This window comes from Camelina sativa, chromosome 11 (assembly GCF_000633955.1).
Source record: "Camelina sativa cultivar DH55 chromosome 11, Cs, whole genome shotgun sequence".
Lineage (NCBI taxonomy): Eukaryota > Viridiplantae > Streptophyta > Magnoliopsida > Brassicales > Brassicaceae > Camelina > Camelina sativa.
In genome coordinates, this window is record NC_025695.1 from 39173212 (window position 1) to 39197942 (window position 24731).

The window sequence follows — 24731 nt, forward strand, 5'->3', positions numbered from 1 at the left end:
CGAACCGATAACGGTGTTGACCAACACCTAGGTGGCGTCGGTCGATGCTCTGCCTTGATCAGTGATATCCGAAACATTTTCATCTGTTTATTTTTTCTGAAACAAATAAAACTCAAAACCAAAAATCAATATGTTAGTAAGCCTAAAATAAAATTGAAAAATAAATAGTTCCTACCAGTGGGTTGCCTCCCACTCAGCGCTTATTTTAAGTCATTAGCTTGACTTGGCAATAGATTAGGCGGAGGGTGCTTCGTCCAAACGCATAATGTGTCCGTCTGGTATCTCGGCGCCCAATAATGTTTCACCCTTTGACCATTACTAGTGAACATATCTCCCTTGGAATTTAGCAACACAATGGCTCCATATGGTCTAACTTTTTGGACAGTAAAAGGACCAGACCAACGGGAACGGAGTTTACCTAAGAACAGCTTCAAATAAGAATTATAGAGGAGTACATGGTCATTAGGCTGAAAATGTCTGGAGATGATCTTCTTATCATGATAAGCTTGGTTCTCTCCTTATACAGCTTTGAATTCTCAAATGCATGAAATCTCAGCTCATCCAACTCATTAAGCTACACTAACCCTCTCTCTAAAGCTGTCTTAGCATCAAAATTCATCAACTTAACTGCCCAAGCTGTCTTATGCTCTAACTCCACTGGAAGATGACATGCTTTCCCATAAAGTAAATGAAAAAGTGTAGTGCCAAGTGGTGTTTTATAAGCAGTTTTATATGCCCAAAGTGCATCATCAAGCTTCATAGCACAATCCTTCCTTGTAACACCAACTGTTTTCTCAAGAATCCCCTTAATCTGCCTATTGGAAACCTCTACTTGCCCACTAGTCTGAGGGTGATATGGAGTAGCCACTCTATGTTGAACCCCATACTTTTTCAGAAGCTTGTCAAACACTTTATTAATAAAGTGTTTACCTCCATCACTGATAACAATTTGAGGCACTCCAAACCCTGGAAAGATGATGGTCTTAAACAGCTTAAGAACCACAGAAAAATCATTCTTCGGACAGGCAATCGCTTCAACCCACTTGGAGACATAATCAACAGCAACCAGGATGTAGTTGTTCTTATAAGAAGATGGAAACAGTCTCATAAATTCAATTCCCCAACAATCAAACACTTCAACCTCAAGAATGAAGTTTTGTGGCATCTCATTCCGTTTACTGATTTGGCCCTTTCGCTGACAGGCATCGCATCTTGAGACAAACTCATGAACGTCTTTGAACATCATTGGCCACCAAAAACCTGCTTGGAGAACCTTGGACACTGTCTTGAATGTAGCAAAATATCCTGCATAGTCAGATCCATGACAATGAAACAAAATGTGAGGTACCTCCATCTCTGCTAAACATCTTCTGTAAACTCCATCACTGCAATGCTTATACAAGCAAGGTTCATCCCAATAGTATCTCCTAAGCTCTCTCACGAACCTCTTCTTGTTATAGCCGGTGAATTTGTCTGGTTCTACCTCTGCAGCAAGGTAATTGGCAATATCAGCATACCAAAGTTGATTGGAGCTAGCCACAACAGCTAAATCTCCATCATACAACCAATCTGTCTCGGTGAAACATGGGTGTCGAACGATGCCAGTGTGGTGTCGATCGACACCGTTTGCATCCGAGGACAGACACTCTGTTTCATCAGTCCGAAACCATGTATCCACAAAATAAACATGTTCCTCAGGCAAACAGTCTTGTATTGGGATATCATCATCAATTCTAATCCTGGACAAGTGCTCAGCAACACCATTCTCAACTCCTTTCTTATCCCTCACTACAATGTCAAACTCTTGTAGAAGAATAATCCATCTCAAAAGTCTAGGCTTTGCATCCTTCTTCTGCATCGAATACTTTAAAGCAGCATGATCAGTATAAACAATGACTTTTGAACCAACTAGATAAGCCGAAACTTTTGAAAAGCAAACACAACTGCCAACAACTCCTTCTCTGTTGTTGCATAATTTCTTTGTGCATCATCAAGTGTTCTGCTTGCATAGTAAATTGCATGAAGCTTCTTGTCTCTTCTTTGTCCCAGCACTGCTCTCACTGTAAAGTCACTAGCATTACACATAACCTCAAATGGTAGATCCCAATCTGGTGGCTGAACAATAAAAGCACTCACAAGCTCTTGCTTAATCCCTTCAAAGGCTATCTTGCACTCATCAGTGAATTCAAACTTGACATCTTTGCACAACAAAGCAGAAAGTGGTCTAGCTATCTTGCTAAAATCCTTAATGAATCGCCTATAGAACCCTGCATGCCCAAGAAAACTCCTCACTGCCTTCACATTCTCTGGCATTTGAAGACTTGTCATCACCTCTATCTTTGCGTGGTCAACCTCTATTCCAGCCTCTGAAACCCTATGACTAAGTACTATGCCATCTCTAACCATAAAGTGACATTTCTCCCAATTTAGCACTAAATGATTTTCTTCACACCTTGCCAACACCTTGCATAAATTGTCTAAACAATTCTTGAATGATGACCCATAAACTGAAAAATCATCCATGAATACCTCCATATAGTCTTCAATCATATCAATAAAGATAGACATTATGCATCTTTGAAATGTCGTAGGAGCATTACAGAGACCAAAAGACATTTTTCGGTAAGCAAAGGTACCATATGGTCAAGTGAAAGTGGTATTCTCTTGATCATCAGGATGAATCGGAATTTGAAAGAACCCGGAATAGCCATCCAAAAAGCAGTAGTATGGATGATTGGCTAACCTCTCAAGCATTTGGTCAATGAAGGGCAGCGGAAAGTGATCTTTTCGGGTTGCAGCATTCAGAATCTTGTAGTCTATGCACATCCGATGGCCAGTAATCGTTCTTTTTGGAATCAGCTCATCCTTACCATTCTTCACTACTGTGACACCACCTTTCTTAGTAACAACATGCACCGAACTAACCCAATTGCTGACAGAAATCGGATAAATGATCCCGACATTCAGCAATTTCATGATCTCCTTCTTAACAACATCTTGCAAATTTGGATTCAACCTCCTCTGATGCTCAATAGATGTCTTAGCTCTTTCCTCAAGATGAATCCTATGCATACACAAGTCGGGAGAAATTCCTGCAATATCATCAAGAGAATAGCCAAGAGCTTTGCGAACCTTACGCAGCTTGCTTAGCAGTTTAGTGAGCTCTGCGTTGTTTAAAGTAGCATTAACAATAACATGATAAGAAGAATTTTCACCCAAGAATGCATACCTTACACCAGCAGGAAGTGGTTTGAGATCAAGTTTTGGAGCTTTCTCAAGGCTCTAATCTGAAAATTTTTAGCTTGTGAAGAAGTACTAACCAATTCTTCTTGTGCAACCAGCTTCTTCACTTGCCCATTAGCATCAAGTAGCTTGACATACCCAGCAGCAATGTCATCTAGATGTCAACTTCTTCAACAGAAACAACCAATGCTCTCTCAAGTGGGTCCTCAGGATGCAGCTCCTTGAATGCCTCTTCAGCAAGATTAGACAAGGTGTCTACATATAATGTCTGACCATCAATGGTTGGCCTCTTGACCAGCTTGTCCATATCAAAACGCATTGGCAGATCACCAATATTTAGCCCAATATGTCCCCTCTTGACATCAATTATAACTCTAGCAGTGGCTAACAATGATCTTCCAAGGATAAGAGGGTCCTTAGGTTCTTCTTCATAGTTGAGTACCACAAAATCAGTTGGTATCAAGAATTCACCAATCTTAATTGGGACATCTTCAAGAACACCATCACGAATACAAATTGACCGATTCGCAAGGATTAGAGTTATCTTGGTAGGCTTGAAGTCTGTCATTCCCAGGCTGAGAGCTACTGATCTTGGCATTAAGTTAACACTAGAACCAAGATCACACAAAGATCTAGCAAATCTGTCAGTGAAGATAGTACAATCAAGAACAAAACTACCTGGATCAGGAAGCTTTTCTGGAATCTTGTTCTGGATAATAGCACTGACTTGAGCTGATATCATCATGACTCCTTGCTTAGCATTCAAATCCTTGGTTACCATCCTCTTGACATATCTCCTAAGTATTGGAGAAGTCCTAACAACATCAATCAAAGGTAGCTCAACAATAAGCTTGTCCATCATTGCTCTGCATTTAGCATCATCTAGCTCTTGTTTGGACTTCCTTGGTTTCTTGGGGAAAGGAACCTTGGGTTTGTACACTCTCTCAGCAATTGGAGTGGAAGATGTGACATTCAGAGTTTCTGTCCGTGGTTGGTGTCGATCGACACCCAGGTGGTGTCGGTCGACGCCATCTGTTGGGGTTTTGTCCGAAGCTTCGGATGGTAAGGGTGTCGACCGATGCTCAGTAGTGTCAGTCGACACTGGCTCAGCAAAGACATCCTCATCATCTTCTACATCAATCAACTCCTGTAAATTATCAGTTTGAATCTTCTGGGGTGTAGGATGGAGTTGTTTACCGCTTCTCAAAGTCACTGCATTGCATGAATGCTTGGGATTTAATTCAGTTATCCCAGGGAGCAATCCCTCTTGCCTCTTGACGGATCCAACGGTTTGTGCAACCTGACTCTCCAACTTCTTGACATGAATGTTCAAAGCTTAAAATTTCCCATTAAGCTCAGTGTAGACATTGTCAAGTTTTCCATTGAAGGTTACTGTCATTTGCTCCTGTCCTTGCAAAAGCTGCTCAAGCATAGCTTCCATCTTACTACTTTTAGCTGTTTTTGGAGGAGGGGACTGATATGAGTTATTGCCATAGGTCCTTGTGTACCCACTGCTTTGTTGTTGCTTCTGATAGTCAGACATGGGTACGAAACTAGAAGAATTGCCCTGAAAGTTACTGCGCTGGCTGTTTCCACTGTAAGGCCTGCTGCCTTGCTGATTTCCAAACCGCTGACCTTGATTGCCATAGGAATAGTTCACATCCTCTTCCTCTTGGTTTCCTTGAGCAGGTTCTGGCTCATATGTCTCAACTTCAGCAGCAAAATGAACAGATTTCTTACCCACAAGGAGATTGTGCACTGAATCCAGCTTAGCATTAACAGAAGCTAGCTGGTTTGCATCAAATCCACCATGTAATCTCTTTCTTTCAGCATCAGCTCTCTTAGTACTGTTACTGGAGGCTAGTTTCTCAATCAAGTTCTCAGCTTCATCTGGATATCTTGTCTTGAAGTTTCCATGGCTTGCAACATCCAAGGCTAGCTGATATTCCCAGTCAATCCCTCTAAAAAAGATACTTAGAAATTGCATTCTTGAGAAGCCATGGTGTGGACAGTCCCTTTGATAGGCTTTGAATCTCACCGAAGCTGCCTTGAAAGCTTCATCAGGTCTTTGCTTGAAGGAGGACAGCTTGACTCTCAACTCATCAGACATAGCATCATCATAAAAGTAACTAAGGAAAGCCACCTTAATTTGTTGCCAAGATGTCAAAGATCCTGCTGGCAACTGTTTTAACCATTGAGATGCTTCTCCTGCAAGTGAATATGGGAAGACCTTGCAGTAGATGTAGTCTTCAGTCACACCATTGGCTTTGATGCTAGTCACTAGGTCTTCAAAGTATTAATATGATCCAGAGCTTTCTGATTTGGCAGGTTGGAGAAGGGTCTCTGTCCAACTAGTTGGAAGTATGCAGGCTTCAGCTCAAAGTCATTCCTTGGGAATGGAGGTAGAACAATTGCAGAGCGGTTTTCATACATCAAATCAGCTCATTTGAAGTCTGCAATAGTCCTGATCAGATCCCGGTTTTGATCCTGTCTTCGAACCGGGTTCTGGACGTAGTTGGCAGCTCCACGTCCGTCTGCTGCAGGTGGGTGTCGATCGACACCCTGTTGACGTTGGTCGACACCCTGTTGGCGTCGGTCGACACCCTGTTTGCGTCGGTCGACACTATCGACCTCCCCGTCAACAACAGCTTGCTCGTTGACAACAACAGCTTCAGCAATCACATTGCCTTTTGCATCAAGCTTTTGGCCCTGCTCATTGCGCAAGTGACCCTCTTGATACCTCAAAGCACCGTCCTCATCACGAATCAAAATGATTGTGTTAACCATCTTTAAGGATTTGGCTGCTTTTCTGTTCTCACGCTCAAGTTTTCCCGACTTTTGGTTTGAAAGCTTCACAGTAGGACCAATCTTGTTGCTCCTTGTGTTAGGCTTATTAGGCATGTACCTGAAACACCAAAGAGAAGAAAAACAAAAACGTGTAAGTAGAAAATAAAAAGAAAAGTTTAGACAAAATTAAAAACTCAAATATAATGGTAGATCAAAGAGACCCTGGCAACGACGCCAAAATTTGATATGCTCAAATTAATCCATGGAGCTACTCTCTCAAACAAGAGATCACTGTAGTACTTAGGGGTCGAATCCACAGAGACTCAAGATCAAACACAATGGATTATGGAGTTTTGTTATTATTCTAAACAAGGTGGTTTAATTATTGAAAAAGCAACACAACTATTTAAATAAAAGTGTTGTGAAATCAGAAAATCAAAAGGTTAGGCCTAGGTGATCAATAAAGAATTATTGAGAAGAACAACCAAGGATGAAGATCATAAAAGATAAAGAACCCTAAAAATCATAGATCTAATAAATCATAAAAACCATGTGAAAAACCCTGAACCTAAGAAGCAAACTACTGAGACATATTCAATGAAGAACAAGACATAATTTTGAATAACATGCAATATATATCAAAAGTAAAAGAGGGAGTTTAGAAATCTTTTCTCTACAAAAGAAATCAGATCCATCTCTCCCCAAAAGCTCTCAATATCTTTCTCTCAAAAATCTGCTAGAAAAATAACTTTCAGGGTTTCTAAAACCCCAAAAACTATATATACATGTCCTAAAACACGTCAAGGACATATTTTGCAATTGTGAAAAACTTCGGGCAAAATTGTAAAACTTCCAAAACTTGGTTCTCTCGTCGGATAAACAGGGGTGTTGATCGATGCTGCAGAGGTGTAGATCGACACCATTACTCTGGTACGACTTCAAGTCGATTTTCTTCTGTTAAATGCTCCAAAACGATCCAAATTGCTCCACTTTGCTCCATCCGTGCCAAAATCCTAGAAAACCTGTAAAGACTCTAAAACAACCTAGAAAACAAATGAAAAGATTCAAAAAGCACACTTATATCATGGTTAAAAACCATAAAAACCATGATATATCAAGATGCTTGTGTAATCATCTGATGTGAGCTCTGGAGGCTGTGAAGTATGTTCCCCAAGGTCGGACAACTTCTGCTGCAAGTTCTTCTCATAATTGAGAGAGATTTGATCCGCCTTCCGGTCAACATAAGTACCATCCGGCTTGGTATGCGTCTTAATAAAAACCTCACCAAGACTCACCGGTCTTCCCAATTCCGTTTCTTGCAACATTACAAGAGAAGCAAGGGTTATGAAATCATTTAAAGCTCCAAATGTAAAGAAAAACAAAATTTATGGGTATATAAAAGTTAATAACCATTTCGGTATGGATTTGTTGATAAGACTTTGGCCCTGATAAGTGGACATGAGGACCAAGACCACCACGATCAGACAAACCAGCTTTAGAGTAGGTGAGACTCCTTTGTTGTGCTTCTTTAGTCTCCCAATACTCAACCATTGTTCGCCAAATAGTATCTCTGATCCATGTTCGTCGCTCCCCACTCATCTTGACATTGCTAATCATGTCTTTCATCCGGCGTTGGCAGATGAGCTCGAAAAACTGTTGAACTTGCTTCTTCTGCCAAAGTGAAGGGTGGGAAAGGAGCTTTACCATCACTATCAATATGTAACTGTGGCCGAGAACAGAATTTTTGTATATCCAATCTTGACATGATGTTGTCTTTTGATTTACCCTTCACACTCATAAGAGTATACATGATGTTATCCAAAAAGTTATTCTCTGTATGCATCACATCAATATTGTGTCAAAGATTGAGGTCCCTCCAGTAAGGCAGCTCCCATAATATGCTTAACTTATGCCATTTGTGTTGCTTCCCATAGCCAACAGTCTTCTTTTCATGACCATTTCTACCAACGTCCTTGGTTTTTGCTGGTTTTACTTCAGCCAAACGCTCGTAATAAACTTGCTCACCGGTCAATGACTGAGGTGGATACTCTCTCGAAGCATCTTTTCCCTTGAGGAAGTCTTTCTTATTCCTCCTTCATGGATGACCGTGAGGAAGAAATCTTTGATGACAATCAAACCAACATGTCTTCCTTCCGTTAGGGAGATAAAACAACTTTGTATCTTCCATGCAAACTGGACAAGACAATTTACCATGGGTTGTCCATCCTGATAACATGCCATACGCCGGAAAGTCACTTATCGTCCACATTAGCGCTGCTTTTAGATTAAAATTTTCACTCAAGGACACATCATATGCATCGAATCTAGTAGACCACAACTCTTTTAACTCCTCAATCAAAGGTTGGAGGAAGATATTCAGACTAGCTCACGGATGATTTAGCCCAGAATTCAAAATGGTAAGAAACAAGAACTCTTCATTCATGCACATACCAGGGGGTAGATTGTATGGAGTCAAGATCACAGGACACAATGAATGATTAAAAGACATGCCAAACGAATTGAACCCATCAGTGCATAATCCAAGATAAACGTTACGGGGATTTTTTGCAAATCGAGGATTTTGTTCTTGAAAATATTTCCACTCCGCCGCATCTAAAGGATGACACATTTCTCCTTCCTTTGATTTGTGCTCAGTATGTCATCTCATTGCCGCCGCAGACTTGTGGCTCTGGTACATCCTCTTCAATCTATTAGCAATAGGTAGATACCACATACGACTATATGGTACTTTGGTTCTATGTCGGGGATCCTTAGGCTTCCATCTTTGAGCACCAGAAAACAGACAAGTCTTTTCCTTTTCGTCATCTTTCCAGAAGATCATACAATTGTTAATACAAACATCAATTGTATAATACGGGAGACCTAAATTGCGCATTAATTTTTCCGTCTCGTAATATGAACCGATTGCCTGGTTTCCTTCTAGTAAATACTCATTCAACATTACGCACACCGAATCCACTAACTTTTCACTCATATTATACTCCACCTTATTTTGCATGACTCGAGCAGCTAACAATAATTGTGAGTGACCTTCACGGCAACCATCGTACAAAGGATTTTTTTGCGCCTTCTAACAAGTCGTAGAATTTCTTTGAATGATTACGTATTGGTTCTTCTACATTTTGAGAACTACCCTCATGATAGTTATCATCTAAACCCACATTATAACGAAATGCATCATTCACCATATCGACATATGGATTTTCTACTACATTACCCACATCTACATTATCCACTTCTTGATCACTACCAACATAACTTGTTCCTATATCCATATTGATTTCTTCCCCATGTTTATACCAAATATAATAATCAGGCATAAATCCATTGCTAAAAAGATGAGTCCAAATTCTTTTTTCTGACATAAAATTTTCGTTCTTACAATGACTACAAGGACAGTGGAACATACCCCCATTATTCTGTGCTAGAGATTGACTATTTGCAAATGCTTGATTGCTCCACCCCCGTTGTAAACTCCGCCGAAAAATTGCCCGTCACTTCATTGAACCTCTTATACATCCACTCTCGAGAATTACTATAATTGTAATTCCCAGACATTATATAAGAATAATCAAAAAGATTTTTTTTTCCTTTGCACAAATGTGTTTGTTTTGAACGAGTGAGGAGAGAAGAAGTGGTGAAGCTGGTATATATAGAGCCAATTTTGGCGACTACCAAGCGACTAATCAAAATCAGTCGCATAATACAAGTATACCAACCCCCACACCAATCCCCAAACAAAATAAACGTGATTTTTAATACCGGCATTTTACTACTACTATACGACTACGTTACGACCCGCTAAAAGTGTCGCGTAGTAGTCGCCAAATGACGACTACTAAGCGACAACCTGTACGACCCGCCGGAATTGTCGCATAATAGTCGCCGAATTGGTGACTTGAATGCGTCTACCGAATTAGTCGTAAATGAGGGACTATATAACGACAAGGCTTTGACTGCCTTTATAATTCTATATATGAGTCGTAAGGTAGTCGTTAAATTGCGACTATTTTGACGACTACATGATGTTGTCGCAATTTAGCGACTACGTTACGATCATTTTTATTTAGTCGTAACGTAGTGACTATATAGTCGCTAAATTTAGCAACTGAATAATAGTCGTAAAATGTAGTCGGAAATGGCCGATTGTCTTGTAGTGTTATTCTGGCTAGAACATACAACATTCTCTTTTCTAACAAACATTCACAGACAAAAATTAATATTTTTGAAAGAAATAATTTAAATATATTATTTACTTATATATATTTGTTGTCAAACATATGATTCAAGAAAGTTTTTCTTATGCACTGTACCGTGACATGATTTTTGTAACTATTCCTCCCTTGATATACTATCTTGTAGTTTGAAACATGATGTTTTGTGTGATGGATGATGATAGAGATGAATGATGGATGAACAAGTGGATGCAAGGTGTTTCAATTACCCTCATGTAGTTGTAGCATAAAGGATGTCAAACCATAATGAGTGTGATGCAAGCAATCAGGATGTGAATACTTATCTAAGTCAAGCCAATATGATGAATGATTTTTACTAACAACCTAATGATAATTATGAAATGCAGAATGTAAAGCTACTAATACAAGATACTAAATGCAAAGTAAACAATAAAACAAAGTAGTAATGATACTAAACAGAAACATAAATTATACTAATGCAAGACAAGTAATGAAACAGGATTAAACAGAAATGAAATGGATGCAACAGAAATGAAACTAGAATGAAACAGGAAATGACACAGATATGATGCAGAACATAAACAAGAACTCTGGGATGAGCTCGAGCAAGCACTCGATCGGATGTGCGATCGAGTGGGTGGTCGAGTTGACAAGCGAATGAACAGAAACAGAGCAAACAATGAAAACAGAGCAAACATCAAGCAATTAACACTACTCAGACAGGGAAATCAATAAACAAAGAAAGATCCTAAGGATGGATTCATGGGATGGACTCAAGCTATGGTTATCTAAATTGGTCAACAAACCTCAATCAACAATGAGCTATCTCTAGACAATGATCTTCTAATACATGTTAATCCATTCTCATGACAATAACAATCAAGTCAAGATACTTCTTAGACCTAGTTCTCAGTAGCTATTACATATCAAAGCAGGCATTAAACAACCAGATCATCAAAGTCAAAAATCATAGTAAACATCTGATCTCTTAGCATGCTTCATGATAATCTCTAGTATTAGCCTTATCTAACAACTTAGACATTGGTGTGATGCTAAGAAACTTAAGATCTACCCTTACCCTCTCAGTATAAGAATAGCATAGAGTGTATCTAACCCAGAAGAGATATTAAGCAATCAATCTTGACCAATCTAAACAACCATAACCCTTATCCATCCTAATTCATCCTCAAGATCCTAAACCACTACTCACAATCACAAAACATGATGAACAAAGTCATAAACCCAGAAATCAATGAAACTTGCATTATTAGAAAGATGAGATGAAGATCTACAATATTGAAGAAGAAATCAAATTCAAATTCTTAATACTTAGAAAGTTATGAAACCAACAAGTATCAAATATTTCTTAGAAATATGCAAAAGTGGCTAGAGAATCTAAAACAAAAGAAAAAAAATAAAGTAGATAATACCCAAAAGGGGTAAATACTAGGTTTATAGATTTTATCTAAAAGTGGCTCTCCTCTCTTTTTTTTTTGTGGCTGCAGGGTACAAGCCTTTATATAGGAGAGAGGGAGAAACCCTAAAAGTAGCTAGAAGACAAAATGGAGGGTCGTCGGTCAACTCGACCAGGTGCTCGGTCGAGTGCTTGGTCGAGTGGCCTCTTCTTCTGGTTCTTCCAGCCGGTCGAGTCCTTCTCCGCATACCGTCGAGTATTTGGTCGAGTGGGCGGTCGAGTGGGCGGTCGAGTGGACGTGGGCGGTCGAGTGGACGTGGGCGGTCGAGTGGACTTCCGAGCTTGGTTTCTTTTGCTCTAACTCCTTGATCTTCTTCACTTTGATAGCTCAAATCATTCTCAACATCTTTCCATGCTCCTTAGGATCCAAATTCACCTGTTTATGCAAGAAACTATGCAAATGCAATGCAATTCTACTCTAATGCATAACAGTCCTAAAACTACTCAATAATGGCTAAATATGCTAATAAATCATGCAAAAGATGTGAATATACTAAGGTAAAACATGGTGAAATATATGAACATCAACACCCCCAAACTTAGTCTTTGCTTGCCCTCAAGCAAATGAACAAGACATAAGTAGGAGAGTGAGGTTTGAAAGTGGGATCTCAGCTCCTAAAACTTGCTAATAAACTAGCTAGAATCAATGTCCAAGTTACTAGTATTATGATGCAAGTTGAGTGAGCTGTACTTAAAGATTTTAGACAAGCCTATCACAACCTTTATTGATTTAAGCCTTAGATATCCACATGCATTTAAATCAACCATTTCCTTTAACATTCACTAAACAAGAACATGAATCAATCTTATGCAGTGCTTAAACTCATTTGGTTTGGTAATAAAGGTTTAGAGACAATGATGGTCTCTCTTTAGAGTGGGGCTTATCAATATCAAGGTTCTCTCATAAAAATGAATTGAGCTTTAGAAGAAAGCTAAAGGTAAGAACACTTAGACAAATACAAGAACAAAACCTTGTCTATCCAAAAGTAACCAAAGTGTTTGATCCTATCACTCTAAACCCAAATGATCCTAGTTCTACCCTTTATCTTCATCTTTTTGCAAATACCCCTTTTTTTCTTTTTTTTTTAAGCCTTAGGAGAGGTTTCATATTTGAATCATCTAGTGGAATGAGGATTCTTTCTTATTTACTATGGTTCCCTTTTCTTCTTAATATTTAAGACATAAAAGCTTTTTGCTAGACTCTTCTTTTCTTTCTCTCTTTTCCTTGACTAGAACCATCTTTAACAATCTCATACTTCCCATTTCTTTTTTACTAGAGCTTAAATTTATTTAAACACATTTCCCTCCTAAAGACTATAACCTTTTATTTCTTTCTTTCTCTTTTCTTTTTCTTTTTCAAAACAACCAAGTCCCAAACCCAATAATTAAACCACCTAGTCCTATCTAGTTTGAAAATTGCAAACTAGAACTATACAAGGCAATATTCTTGTCAGCTCAAACCTAACACTTTCTACCAAGCTCAATTCCAAAAAGGCCTTACACACTCAAGAATAAACATGGTTTGAAAGAAGGGTTGGTTAAGGGTAGGGGAAACTGATTCTTAATGAGGAAATCAGCTACTTGGATCAACAAGAGTGGTAAAAGGAGAAAGATGATCCAAATATGTATATGGTATCCATGAGTTTAAAGCAATGCACAAATTGATAATTATAAGTCAATATTAGGTTCTTATAAATAGGAAATGGCATCAAATCGCAACATGCTTCAATTTAGACCAAATGCAATGCAGGAATTCAAGATTTGGTTCAACCTTATGCTTCTAACCACTCAACTAGCATCAAAGTACTATTAACTTGGGCATTGATCCTAGTTTAGTGAATTTAAGCAAGCTAACAAGGCAAAACTCATCATAGATCCCTAATGCAGATATGAAACAGTCCTACATGAAACATGCTAAACAAAATGCTAATATGCAATGCAAGCTACATGAAAACTCTGTTTTTGTAAAGATTTTTGCAAAAAATTTCAAATTTTAAGTTTTTTCTATGCCTTAGATGAAATGCAACTACTAAAATGATTATGCTAAAAATTTGAAATAAGAAAACAAAACACAGCATCAAATACTATCTCAAACCCTCCCCCAAACTTAAATTACACAGTCCCTTGTGTAAGAGAAATTTGAAAGAGGATTCAAGACTCTAAACAAAATAAAACTAGATATGCAATGATATGTACAATGAAAAGGTGAAGTTGGTACCTCATGGGTTGTGGAAGAAGTTGTCCACATCCTCATTCATGCTTTCATAAGTGTAGTTGGGGTCTTGTTGCTGACTTGGAGGTGGGGAAGGAGGCAACTCGACTATGGCCATCGACTGGTACTCAGTCGAGTGCTAGGTCGAGTGCACTGGTCAAGTTGGTCGCCGAGTTGGTGGTTGTGGGAAAAATTGTTGTCCTTGCTTCTAGTAGTATTGCTGCAAAAGTGCTGGATCCATGAAGTATTAGGGATGGATGGGTGGGTAAGCTTGGCCATAGGGATAGCCTGGATAGCCTGCTGGAGCAGTGAAACCATAAGGAGGTCTGGACAGGTACTCGGCCGAGTGCATTGGAGGTACTCGGTCGAGTGGTTGCTCGAGTGAACCGGTCGAGTGCCTCGGAAACTGCTGTTCTGGGCGGCTTGAACCTCTCCTCCTCTGAATTGGCTCATGCATTGAAGCTCTAGCTGGTTCCACTGGGTTTTCAGCTCTAGACAATGCTCTAGTTGAGCTACTCCTCCTAAAAGGGCTAGATGGTGTTGGTGAAGAGTTCCCACTCTTCAATTCAACAATCTCCTTCTTTAAACCCTTGATGGACTTAGTCATCCTTCCCATCTTCTTTTTAAGCTTTTCAAATCTTCCCATGCCACTTGTTCCACTTTTGTAGAAGTGTCAACCTCTTGCTAGTCTCTCTCACTCCTCTAATATCCCTTGGATTTGGCTCATAATCTTCAAAGTAGAATTGCTCTTCCCCATCAGCCATTTCCACATCTTCAGCTTGATCTTCTATTACTTAGGTTGTCCCATCAAACAAAAACTCAGCAGCTGGCCAAAAGTCAATGTTTAGCCCTTCTCTTATGGTGGTGAGAGCTTGATTAGGTAGAACAAGTTGTGCCTTCCCATGTGTTGGAAGCTCAAAGTTGAAGAGGTGCTTCCCATAGTGCATCTCCTTGGCTAGAATGAGAGTGGAGGTGAGGTAGTTGGTGTCAATCCATATTGGCTTGACCTTCTCTCCTTTGAGTGGTACCTTGGCAGCTAATATCATTGGAGTGATGATGCCTCCAATGGTTAGAACTCCAACTGATCCTCTCTTGTGCAACTTGGTCACCCAGCTTCTATAATAGATCAATTGGTCAATGAGGACCATAGCAAGATCAGTCTCCACACTGCTCCCAAGGATGATGGTTCCATTCCTTGCTTGAGTGATGATTCCATAAAGGGCCATATCAATAATCTTGAGTTCTCCCTCATTTAGATTTCCAGTTTCCTTCCTAGCAAAGAATGTATTTGCTAGGGCCTTGTGGAAATATCTCAAGACTGGACTCCTTATCTTGGAACTCTTGGTCTTGGAGGATGAGTAAAAGCTGCTATCTCCAATGGTTTCCCAAACAACAAAAAGCTCTTCTCTTGGTATCACCATACTCCTCTCTCTACCAACTTCAAATCCAAAGATGTTGGCTATCTTCTTGAATGAAAGCTCATATCTCCTCCCCTTGATGGTGAAATAACAGCAACCAGCTCCTAATTCTTTATCCATCATTGGGTAGAAGTGCATCTTGATGGTGGCTAAGAACTCACAGCTCTCTTCTCTATACCCTTCCATGTACAATCCCATGAATTTGCTTAGATTGCACTTCTCAAAGAGAAATTCTACATCTTCAGCAATCTCCAGCTTCTCCATGGTCTCCTTGTGTGGATATCTTGTTCCTTGGAAGCTCATCCTCATGAAGGCTTCATAGAGCTGTTTTGTAGTTAGACCACAAGATTGTTCTTCTTCTCCCTCTCCTTCTTCCTCTTCTTCTTCTTCACTCTCACTTTCAACCTCTTCTTGTTGAACATCAGCTGCTAGCCTCTTTCCCTTTGCCTTGTTCCTCCTTATGTGCTCTTGAAGAGTGAACTCCATCTCTTCTTCACTCTCAGTTCGCTCAGGATCCTCCTCAATGGGTTGATGTTTCTTACTTGGCATGCCACTCGACCGCCTACTCGGACCAGCACTCGGTCGTTTGCTTGCTCGAGTAGGTGGTCGAGTACTTCCACCAGCTTATTTCCTTGATGCAAGCTGTGCATCACGTCGATCCAAGGAGCGATCAGCAGCTTGTCGAGATGCTCTTGTAGACCTTGAAGACATTTTGAAAGAGAACTGAAAGGAATAGACTCATAGCTCAAAGTTAATAGGTTAGTAACCCAAAAACCAAAAAAACTAAGCTTGAGCAAGAAGATGAACTTGAGAGAGATTATAAGCTAGATTTTGATTGTTTTAAGCAAATGAGAGAGTGTGAGAAGCATAGGATCGAGTTTAGCTGTTTATAAAGAAGCTAAGGGGACAAAGAGACAAGGGTGGAGCGTCCATACCATTCAAATTTGAATTGAGAATCTTTGACTCACTTTTTGCTGCAACTCGACCCCACCACTCGACCCCATGTGGTCGAGTGATTGACCAAAATTTGAATTTCGAAGTCCTTTCTCCCTCCACTCGATCGTGTAAGACAAAATTGAACCGATTGGGCTTGAAATTTTATTCCACTCGATCGAGTACCTCTTGTGGGCTGGTCGAGTGGCTTTGCGAATCCACTTCTACAAGTCCAATTCTTCTTAAATCCATCTACACTCTCATAAAATGGCCTGCCCAACACAAACATAAAAGAAAAGAAATCAAAACTACAAGGAAAATTAAGCATATTTACAATGATACCTTAGGAACTTCCTCCCTAGTGAGCTTGTTTAAAGTCACTAAGCTTGACTTTTGATGCCTTTTTAGGCTTGGTTTGGAGACCAAGGAGGTGATGAAATCCTCCCTGGTACAACTTGATCACTTTGGTGTTGCTTCTTGATCACTGCCCCCTTAACACTTGAACCTTGTTTCTTCTTAATTTTGAGCCTTGGTCTTGCCTTCTTCAAAGACCTCTTGTTGAGTTGCACTTGAAGATCCTTCACTAGATCAGTCAACTCTTGAACTGAACCCTTGAGCCGCTCCACAGATTCTTCATGAGATGAGACTTTAGCTTTTGAAATCTCTACTTCACTTGGGACCTCATAATCTCTCTTGTCTTTAAGAACAAAAGGTTGACCTCTAGTGAACAAAAGGTTGACCTCGAGTGTCTGGTCGAGTGGACTTCTGAGCTTGGTTTCTTCTGCTCTAACTCCTTGATCTTCTTCACTTTGATAGCTCAAATCCTTCTCAACATCCTTTCATTCTCCTTAGGATCCAAATTCACCTGTTTATGCAAGAAACTATGCAAATGCAATGCAATTCTACTCTAATGCATAAACAGTCCTAAAGCTACTCAATAATGGCTAAATGTGCTAATAAATCATGCAAAAGATGTGAATATACTAAGGTAAAACATGGTGAACTATATGAACATCATAGTTTTTGTTTTTTTTTTTTTTTTTTTTAAGTGTCAATGCTGAAATTTGATGGCTTTTAGCTCCATTTAAAAAGTCGTAAGTATCATTTGGCACAGTCAAGATGGTTATGTTCTGCTAGAAGAGAAGAAATTTATTTATTCGATGTATTCTTTGCTTGATTCAGTGATCGAACTAACCTTAAGAATTTGGAAAAAAGCTAAAAGAAAGTCGAAGATGTTAATTATAGCTTTTAATTAAGATATAATTAATGTTAGGACAAACAAAGAAAGTAAAACAACAGTTGGATTGGTTAACTTAATTCATTTGTATTTCTCATCTTCTAGATCTTAATTTTGGAGACTTCGATGCAATACTATAATAATATTTCAACAACGACGGGAATTCAGAATTGCATTTTTTTTTGTTTCCGAAAGATCAAGAAGTGGCAACACAAGATGCCTATACGCAGACGATACGAGAGTGTTATCAACTATCAAGCAACATGCGTCTCACCAATAGTATTAATTATATATTTTAAAATTTGCATGCATATTTTACAAGTTTTGTTAACATCTTTTATTTTATTTTGATTTTATGTATTTTATATGATGTGTTTGACAAATTTTCAATTTGATAACTCATTTCTTCTGCTTGATTATTTAGTTAACATGCGCCATAAACCATTATTATTTTCTCATAAGATTACAATTTCTTTTTCTTCATTTTTATGCTTCTTCCCTGTTCCGTCAATAACATGTAAACACATATATATCTCTTAAAATAACATTTTTAATTAACGTCGGATCAAAGGTCTTTTAGTTTTCACATACATTGAAGTAGGAAATAGCTCATAAGAATTCATAGTCTGAACCCATTTTTTCCGTAAACCAAAAGAGAAATAAGACAAAAGAAAAAAAGCATAAAGGTTAGAAACTTGGAGGCACCAACAGTGAAGCCGCTTTATGCCCCTTCCTCTTTTTGACTTCACTCAGCCTGGTGCCCTACCTATATTCCAAACACCAAAATATAAAAACAAAAGAAATTGACTAGTAAATACTATACTTCTTAGTTTACTATATACGAAACCCAACAAGTCCATCGATGACAAAACCAGCCAATATTTTGGGATTGAACCGGTAATCCTACGGGCCAACCTGTTAAGGACAAGATTTGGCCCGCACAAAGACTTTAATCCCACTTTAACAACTTTTAATCAAGTGTATTTCACACTTTGGTCATCAAAGGAAAAGGGAAAAATGATGAGAAGGATATGACCTTAGGTTTGAGGATGCCGTACTTCTTGAATTGTTCCCTCACGACCCTGTTATATATGAAAGCAGCCCCTCTAAACTGTGGCAGAACCAACCATGCCACGAACACTAACTTCGCCGTGTACCATATCGGTATCCTATAAATTACTCAAGATATTTTCACCCATTTTTCTCTATTTTAATAACGTTACCATGACCACAAGAAATGAAACATAGATATGATATGGTTAATGTTACCACTCTAGGAGAGATTGAAGGATGAGTTCCGAGAGGGTAAGGAAAGAGTAGAGTATCCAATAAGCAAGCCATTGATCGTCATCTACTTTTGATGGGCTCTCTATTGCTAGAACCGACGCATATCTTTACCAATATCATAAACAATCAAATAAAAAATTTAAGATAACACCAAACAGAAATATGTATATTAGAAAACAATAGGAAATTACTTACAAGGGATAAAGCAGCATCACCACGGGTCTGCGTATGATCGTCCCAAGAAAACAAAAACACAAAATCACAATATTATAAACTGAGATCCTCAAAATAATTTTAATCAAAACATAATCAAACGATAAACTGAAGGAAACTAAATAAGATAGAGAAAAACAATAAAAAAAAATGATATAGAAGAGGAGACGAATGAATAAATATACCCAGCGAGAGAATGAAGAGCAGAGAGAGATGTCGATAGTTTTGTCATTTTTAAGAAGATGAACAACACAACAAAAATCCAAATCAATCAAATGGAAAGAAGTCTTAAAAGAAGTTTCGAAATGCTCTTTGTTTTTCTGAAACAAGACGACCAGAGAGAGAGATCTTCTTATTTATATTAAACTGTCCTGGTTTGGACATTCAAAACGGTTTTGCACAATTTGGTTCAAGTCCGAACCGGGAGAATTTGGTATCGTTTATTTCACATACCGAACCGATGAATCTAGTTTTTGATTTTTTAGTCTTGTGTACCATAAACTTTCCCATTTGGCTTTGGTATAACCGTAATGCCGGTTGATGAGAGCCAAATCAGATAGTCTGGTTTAGCTATTCTGGTTCGGTTTGTGTGGGATTAGTTTTGATGAGTAATATACCGGACACGTGGGAGTGAAAGAGACAGAGAGTATCGGATTCTAACTTGAGCGTGTCCGACATGTCACTGGCCAATAGAGGCCAGATGTCGGTGAGATTCTCTTTATTGTGATTTTCCATGCTTTTCTTTTCTTTATTTTCCTTTAATTACCCATTAAGAAAGAAGAAAATAGTATACCAAAGTAAATCAAGAAAAAGAAAACACATAACTAGTATAAATGTGCCAAGTATATATACTGATTCAATTCATAAACATTAGCAAATCTTATTTTGTCATTAACAAAATTTTATCCAATAAACAAAAAAATATAATTATATACATGTATCTTTATTTTCTTACCAAAACTATTTTATATAATATGAGAAGGTTTTCTTCTAACTTATCATAACACAACATTTGGCAGCGTATATCTTTGACACATGTTCTCACTTCTCAATTATTAAATTCTTTTAATTTATTTTTCTTAAAAATACATACATTATTTTTCTTATTCACTAAATGTAAATGATATTTCAGGACTAAAAAATATATTGACATTTATGCAACGCCCTTTTAATAATTATATATTGATATCATTTATCAATATTTTATATACTTAACATAACATTATAATTTTGCATAGATATCATTTATCAATATTTTATGTAATTACCATAAAATTATAATTCTGCCAATAAAAAATAATTAAATCTTATATATAATATGAGAAGGTTTTCTCATAACTTTGCATAACAACGACATTTGACAGCGTATATTTTCGATACATGTCCTCACTTCTCAATTATTAATTTTTTTTTAATTTGTTTTTCTCAGAAGTATATACATTATTCACTAAATTTAAAGTATATAATTAAATTTTTCATATTCACTAAATTTAAATGATATTTCATTACTAAAAAACATATTGACATTTATGCAATGTACTTTTAGTAATTATATATAGATATCATTTATCAATATTTTATTTAATTAACATAACATTATAATTTTGCATAGGTATCATTTATCAATATTTTATGTAATTACCATTATATTATAATTTTGCAAATGAAAAAGAATTAAATGTTAATATTATAAATTTTGGACAAAATAAATTTCTGATAATTAAAGTTTTAAATATTAATATCATAATTTTGGAAAAATATAATGTGATGGTTATTGAATTATTTACTAATTTCAAGCTATAAAAAAATTATAACATTATAATAGTTATTTGTTGACAAAAAATATAATATTTGTTTCACAGTTTTTGTGCCAAAATATCAAGTCAATTTATTTTAAAATAATTTCAAGATATAAAACAATATGATATTTTATTTTTCTTTATTAGTAATCATTAACACAATTTATTGCATATTAATTCTTTAAAATGTAACTCCCATGATGTTTGAAAAGAATTTAAAACAAATCTTTGAATACACTTTAATGTATTAATTGCAATACAATTTGTGTTTTACAAAAGAAAAAAAAAACACAGACAAAACCTATGATATATTTATTCTTTGTAATGTAACCATAATTCCCATGATGTTTGACAAAAAAAAAACTGAAAAACCTCTCATACTACAACATATTTAATAAATAGCTAGACAAAGTCTTCATCAAACATCATATTTTACCTCTCACATAATTTTCTAAATTTGGTAATATTTAACTTTTTTCTTTATGAGACATTTGTAGGTTTTGTAGAATATATAGATGTGAGCATATGAAATATGGTTATCCATTAGAAAGAGTTAGATGAAGAAGGTCTTAGGCACATAACACATTCTCACTTGTAAATGTTGGTAAATGTTATTTCGAATGCCTATTTTGTATATTAATATTGTATTTTTTTTTCTTTTGATCTATTTGATAATTTTTTAATATAAAAATTTTAGTTTTAGATCATAATTCATTAACCCTAATAGATTTTATATCTTAGTTACAATATTTATGCTACTTATTATCCATGTTATATTTTATACAAGTGTGTTTGTATATATTACCCATGAAAATGAGTTTAAACAAATATTAACTGTTTCGAATACTATTACTTTAAATTTGTACCTTAACGTTACAACTGTGCTTGTATGTATTTATTAACTTTCTTTATAATAACCAATTCCATGGTCCTTTATTTTATTTATAGGTTATGATTTCTGATGAGAAAGGTTTTGCGATGCTTTATGGTTTAGGGTCAAGGCAGATTTGGACGTCTATGTGATATATCTCATGATATGGGTTTCCAAAGCCATGTGATTCTTCCAAATTCAGTTTTTATTTTCTTACACAATTTAGTCTTAATTATTTTTTTAAAATATACTTAACATCTAATTTCTTTTCACAACATTATTGTTTGGGTTATACTATGTATGCACTTTTTTTCTCTTCTCATATGTTCCTTTATTTTTCCTAGCCATGATCGATTGTTGATGATGTGATGATAGTGTTTACCCGCAAGCAGAGCAAGACAATGGGATTTGACCATGTGTGCAAGTTTCATTAATACGCATTTAACATTATTCACCTCTACCACGTGTTTATCAAGTCGAAAGATCTAAAAATCACTCGAAGTTAATCCCAATTGCATTCTAGAGAGAGACGGAGGGAAAGAGAGAGAAGAACAATGTCTTGGAGAAGTAGAAAGATTTGAGTTATCTCTTCTTCCATCTATCACATGATTTTAGAAATAAAAACAAAGAAGAAGAAAAAAATTATCTGGTGAATAATTATTTTATGTTCTCTTAGATTATGCAGTGAACACTAAAAAAATTAACTCGATAATACGATGGTATGTTTTTAATCTTTTTCGTTGGTCATTTTGAGTATAATACAACATATATATATATATATATATACATTAATAATATATCAATATATATTAATAACATTTTTTTACTCAATTCTAAACTAAAATTCAGTTTGCATTTGGTATGTTCAATAGATATAAATTACGTGATAAAAATATAGAAGTATCTAACAGACAACTTTCTTTTCCAAATACAATTAATCAAGAAATAGAAAGAATTCAACTTCTAGAACACAAATGCATTTGAAGTCATTTGTATAATTCATTAAGATTATAATATTTTATTGCTAAAACATTTAAATTATAATAATAAAACATTTAACCATGTGTGAAGCATGATGGTAATATATAAATATCAAAATTATTTAGACATGCTACCTTTAGCTATCTAATTAATGGAATTAATTACATAGAGAATGAAGAAAGAGCGTGAGTTTCGACTCAAGAAGAGGTTATTCGAGAAATTCAAGCTACTGTCTTGTTCTTCTTGGAGGTGTCTGGTTTTAGAAGATATTGATGTTTTATAGATTATTTTAAAAGTGGACAAACTAACACATAATGTTCATGCTCAGCCATGTAATACGTAATCAATGTTCATTTCTCAACGTAAAAAATGTTTGTACGTCTTGATTGTGAATCAAAACATAAAAAGCTCTATATATTTTAAGTGACTGAGAATACTTATTTAAAAACAAAACAAATAACAAACATAAGATAATTTATTGACACACAAAATATAAAATTTTAAATATTTTAATAAATCTAATATCTGTTAAAATTATTATAAAGTTATCTCGCGCATCGCGCGAGTCTACTTCTAGTATATATATATAGTAAGGATAATAAAAGACAAAATCCTCTATATTTAAATTTTGTATGAAGATTTCACAAATATTTCATAAATAGTGATAAAATCATATATATTAATGGTATATTGATTTTTTGCCATTATATTGTTTTGGTTCAATTGCCATTGTAGATAAATGTTATACATAGGATTACCAGCAAACTTTTAATCCGTTGGTAAATTTTTCACAGAATGGTTTTATCAAAAACTTTTCTAAAGTTCTGTTGAAAATATTTTGACAGGCTAAGACCGTAAAAAAATTATTGTCAGTTTCTCAATTTCCAAATTTTCCAATTTCATCAAAATAATTTCAACAGTCAAAAGTTAAACTCTTTTCCCAACTGATGGGTCGTCGGAAAATTTCCAATGGTATGAATTCACATGTGTAGCTCCACTCTCAATTTTCTTTCTTTTGTTAAAGAGCTTATTCCACTCTCAGTTTTCACATGAGAAGATATATGAAAACCGAAGAAAATAAACTTATACATGTTTTCTAGTATCTATACTTCACAAGGATGGATTTATATATTAGAGTTGATGTATTATAACAACCTAGTGTTATAGAAATCGGGAACTCAGCAATTTGAAGATCTTCTCATTTTTTTATTTTTCTACTCGAATTTAGTTAAGCTGTAAGATAGGGACATGATGCACTTGTTCTTGTTGTAACAAAAAGTAATAAATTTTATATAATTGTTGATTCTATATAAAACAGCAACACTTAACCAAACTTTTCTCTTCCACGTTAAAATCATTTTGGCGTTTACTCAAATTCCATTCTTCGCTACCTGGTAACATTTCAAAACCTTAATAAAAGTCATGGTCTAAAATCCTTATGTAAGAGTGGGTTACTACAAAAGCTAGTCTGGATCACAAGCAAGCAATCTAGTGGCGAAAACTTATATGTTAGAGAAACTCTAACGGGGACGGCAAAACATCAATTATAGTGTTAATTCACTTCAATGGAACTGCAAAACAAACACTATCTCTATTTTTTTAGTGTTTTGTGAATAGTGTTACATCAAATATAGTGTAACAATATTCACAAAACACTAAACAAATATATCTTATTTCATTCATGTTTTTTATTTAAAATATATTTAAATTATTGTTTATCAACTAAACGTGCATTTGGAGTATTGCAGTTAAGATTGGCAATTGTGGCTGGACCTGCACATTTTTTGAGTAAGAAAATGTTACATGATATAATGAACATTTGTATCATAATGCATAATATAATTATAGAGGATGAACATGATGTTGACGCAACTATTGAAGAAAGAGTCGAGCAACGATGATGCTCAATTTCAAGAATTTTTAGCTCGACACAGACAAATTAAAAATCGCGAAGCACATATTGAACTTTGAAATGTATTAATTGAGCATTTGTGGTCCGAATTTACTAATTCTGAAAATTAGTAAAATGTAATTTATTTCTTAATTTTAAAAAGTATTT

General features: G+C 36.1%; 2 protein-coding genes across 2 annotated transcripts; both read right to left on the reverse strand.

Moving 5' to 3' along the window:
- Positions 2644-2976, reverse strand: LOC109127419 (RNA-directed DNA polymerase homolog). The gene has a single exon (XM_019232069.1). It carries the CDS (start codon positions 2974-2976, stop codon positions 2644-2646), a length of 333 nt encoding a protein of 110 aa, XP_019087614.1.
- Positions 18052-19351, reverse strand: LOC104725574 (HVA22-like protein e). The gene is made up of 5 exons (XM_010444249.2): positions 19207-19351; positions 19004-19030; positions 18791-18913; positions 18558-18690; positions 18052-18287 (listed from the first exon to the last, which is right to left on the reverse strand). Exons 1-5 carry the CDS (start codon positions 19251-19253, stop codon positions 18267-18269), a joined length of 351 nt encoding a protein of 116 aa, XP_010442551.1. The 5' UTR covers positions 19254-19351; the 3' UTR covers positions 18052-18266.

Coding starts and splice junctions, on each gene's coding strand:
- LOC109127419 (XM_019232069.1), bottom strand. CDS start 2,976: ATGAAATTGCTGAATGTCGGGATCATTTATCCGATTTCTGTCAGCAAT.
- LOC104725574 (XM_010444249.2), bottom strand. CDS start 19,253: ATGACAAAACTATCGACATCTCTCTCTGCTCTTCATTCTCTCGCTGG. Junction 19,031..19,206: donor GCTCTTCATTCTCTCGCTGG/GTATATTTATTC, acceptor GATCATACGCAG/ACCCGTGGTGATGCTGCTTT. Junction 18,288..18,557: donor ACGGCATCCTCAAACCTAAG/GTCATATCCTTC, acceptor TTTGGAATATAG/GTAGGGCACCAGGCTGAGTG.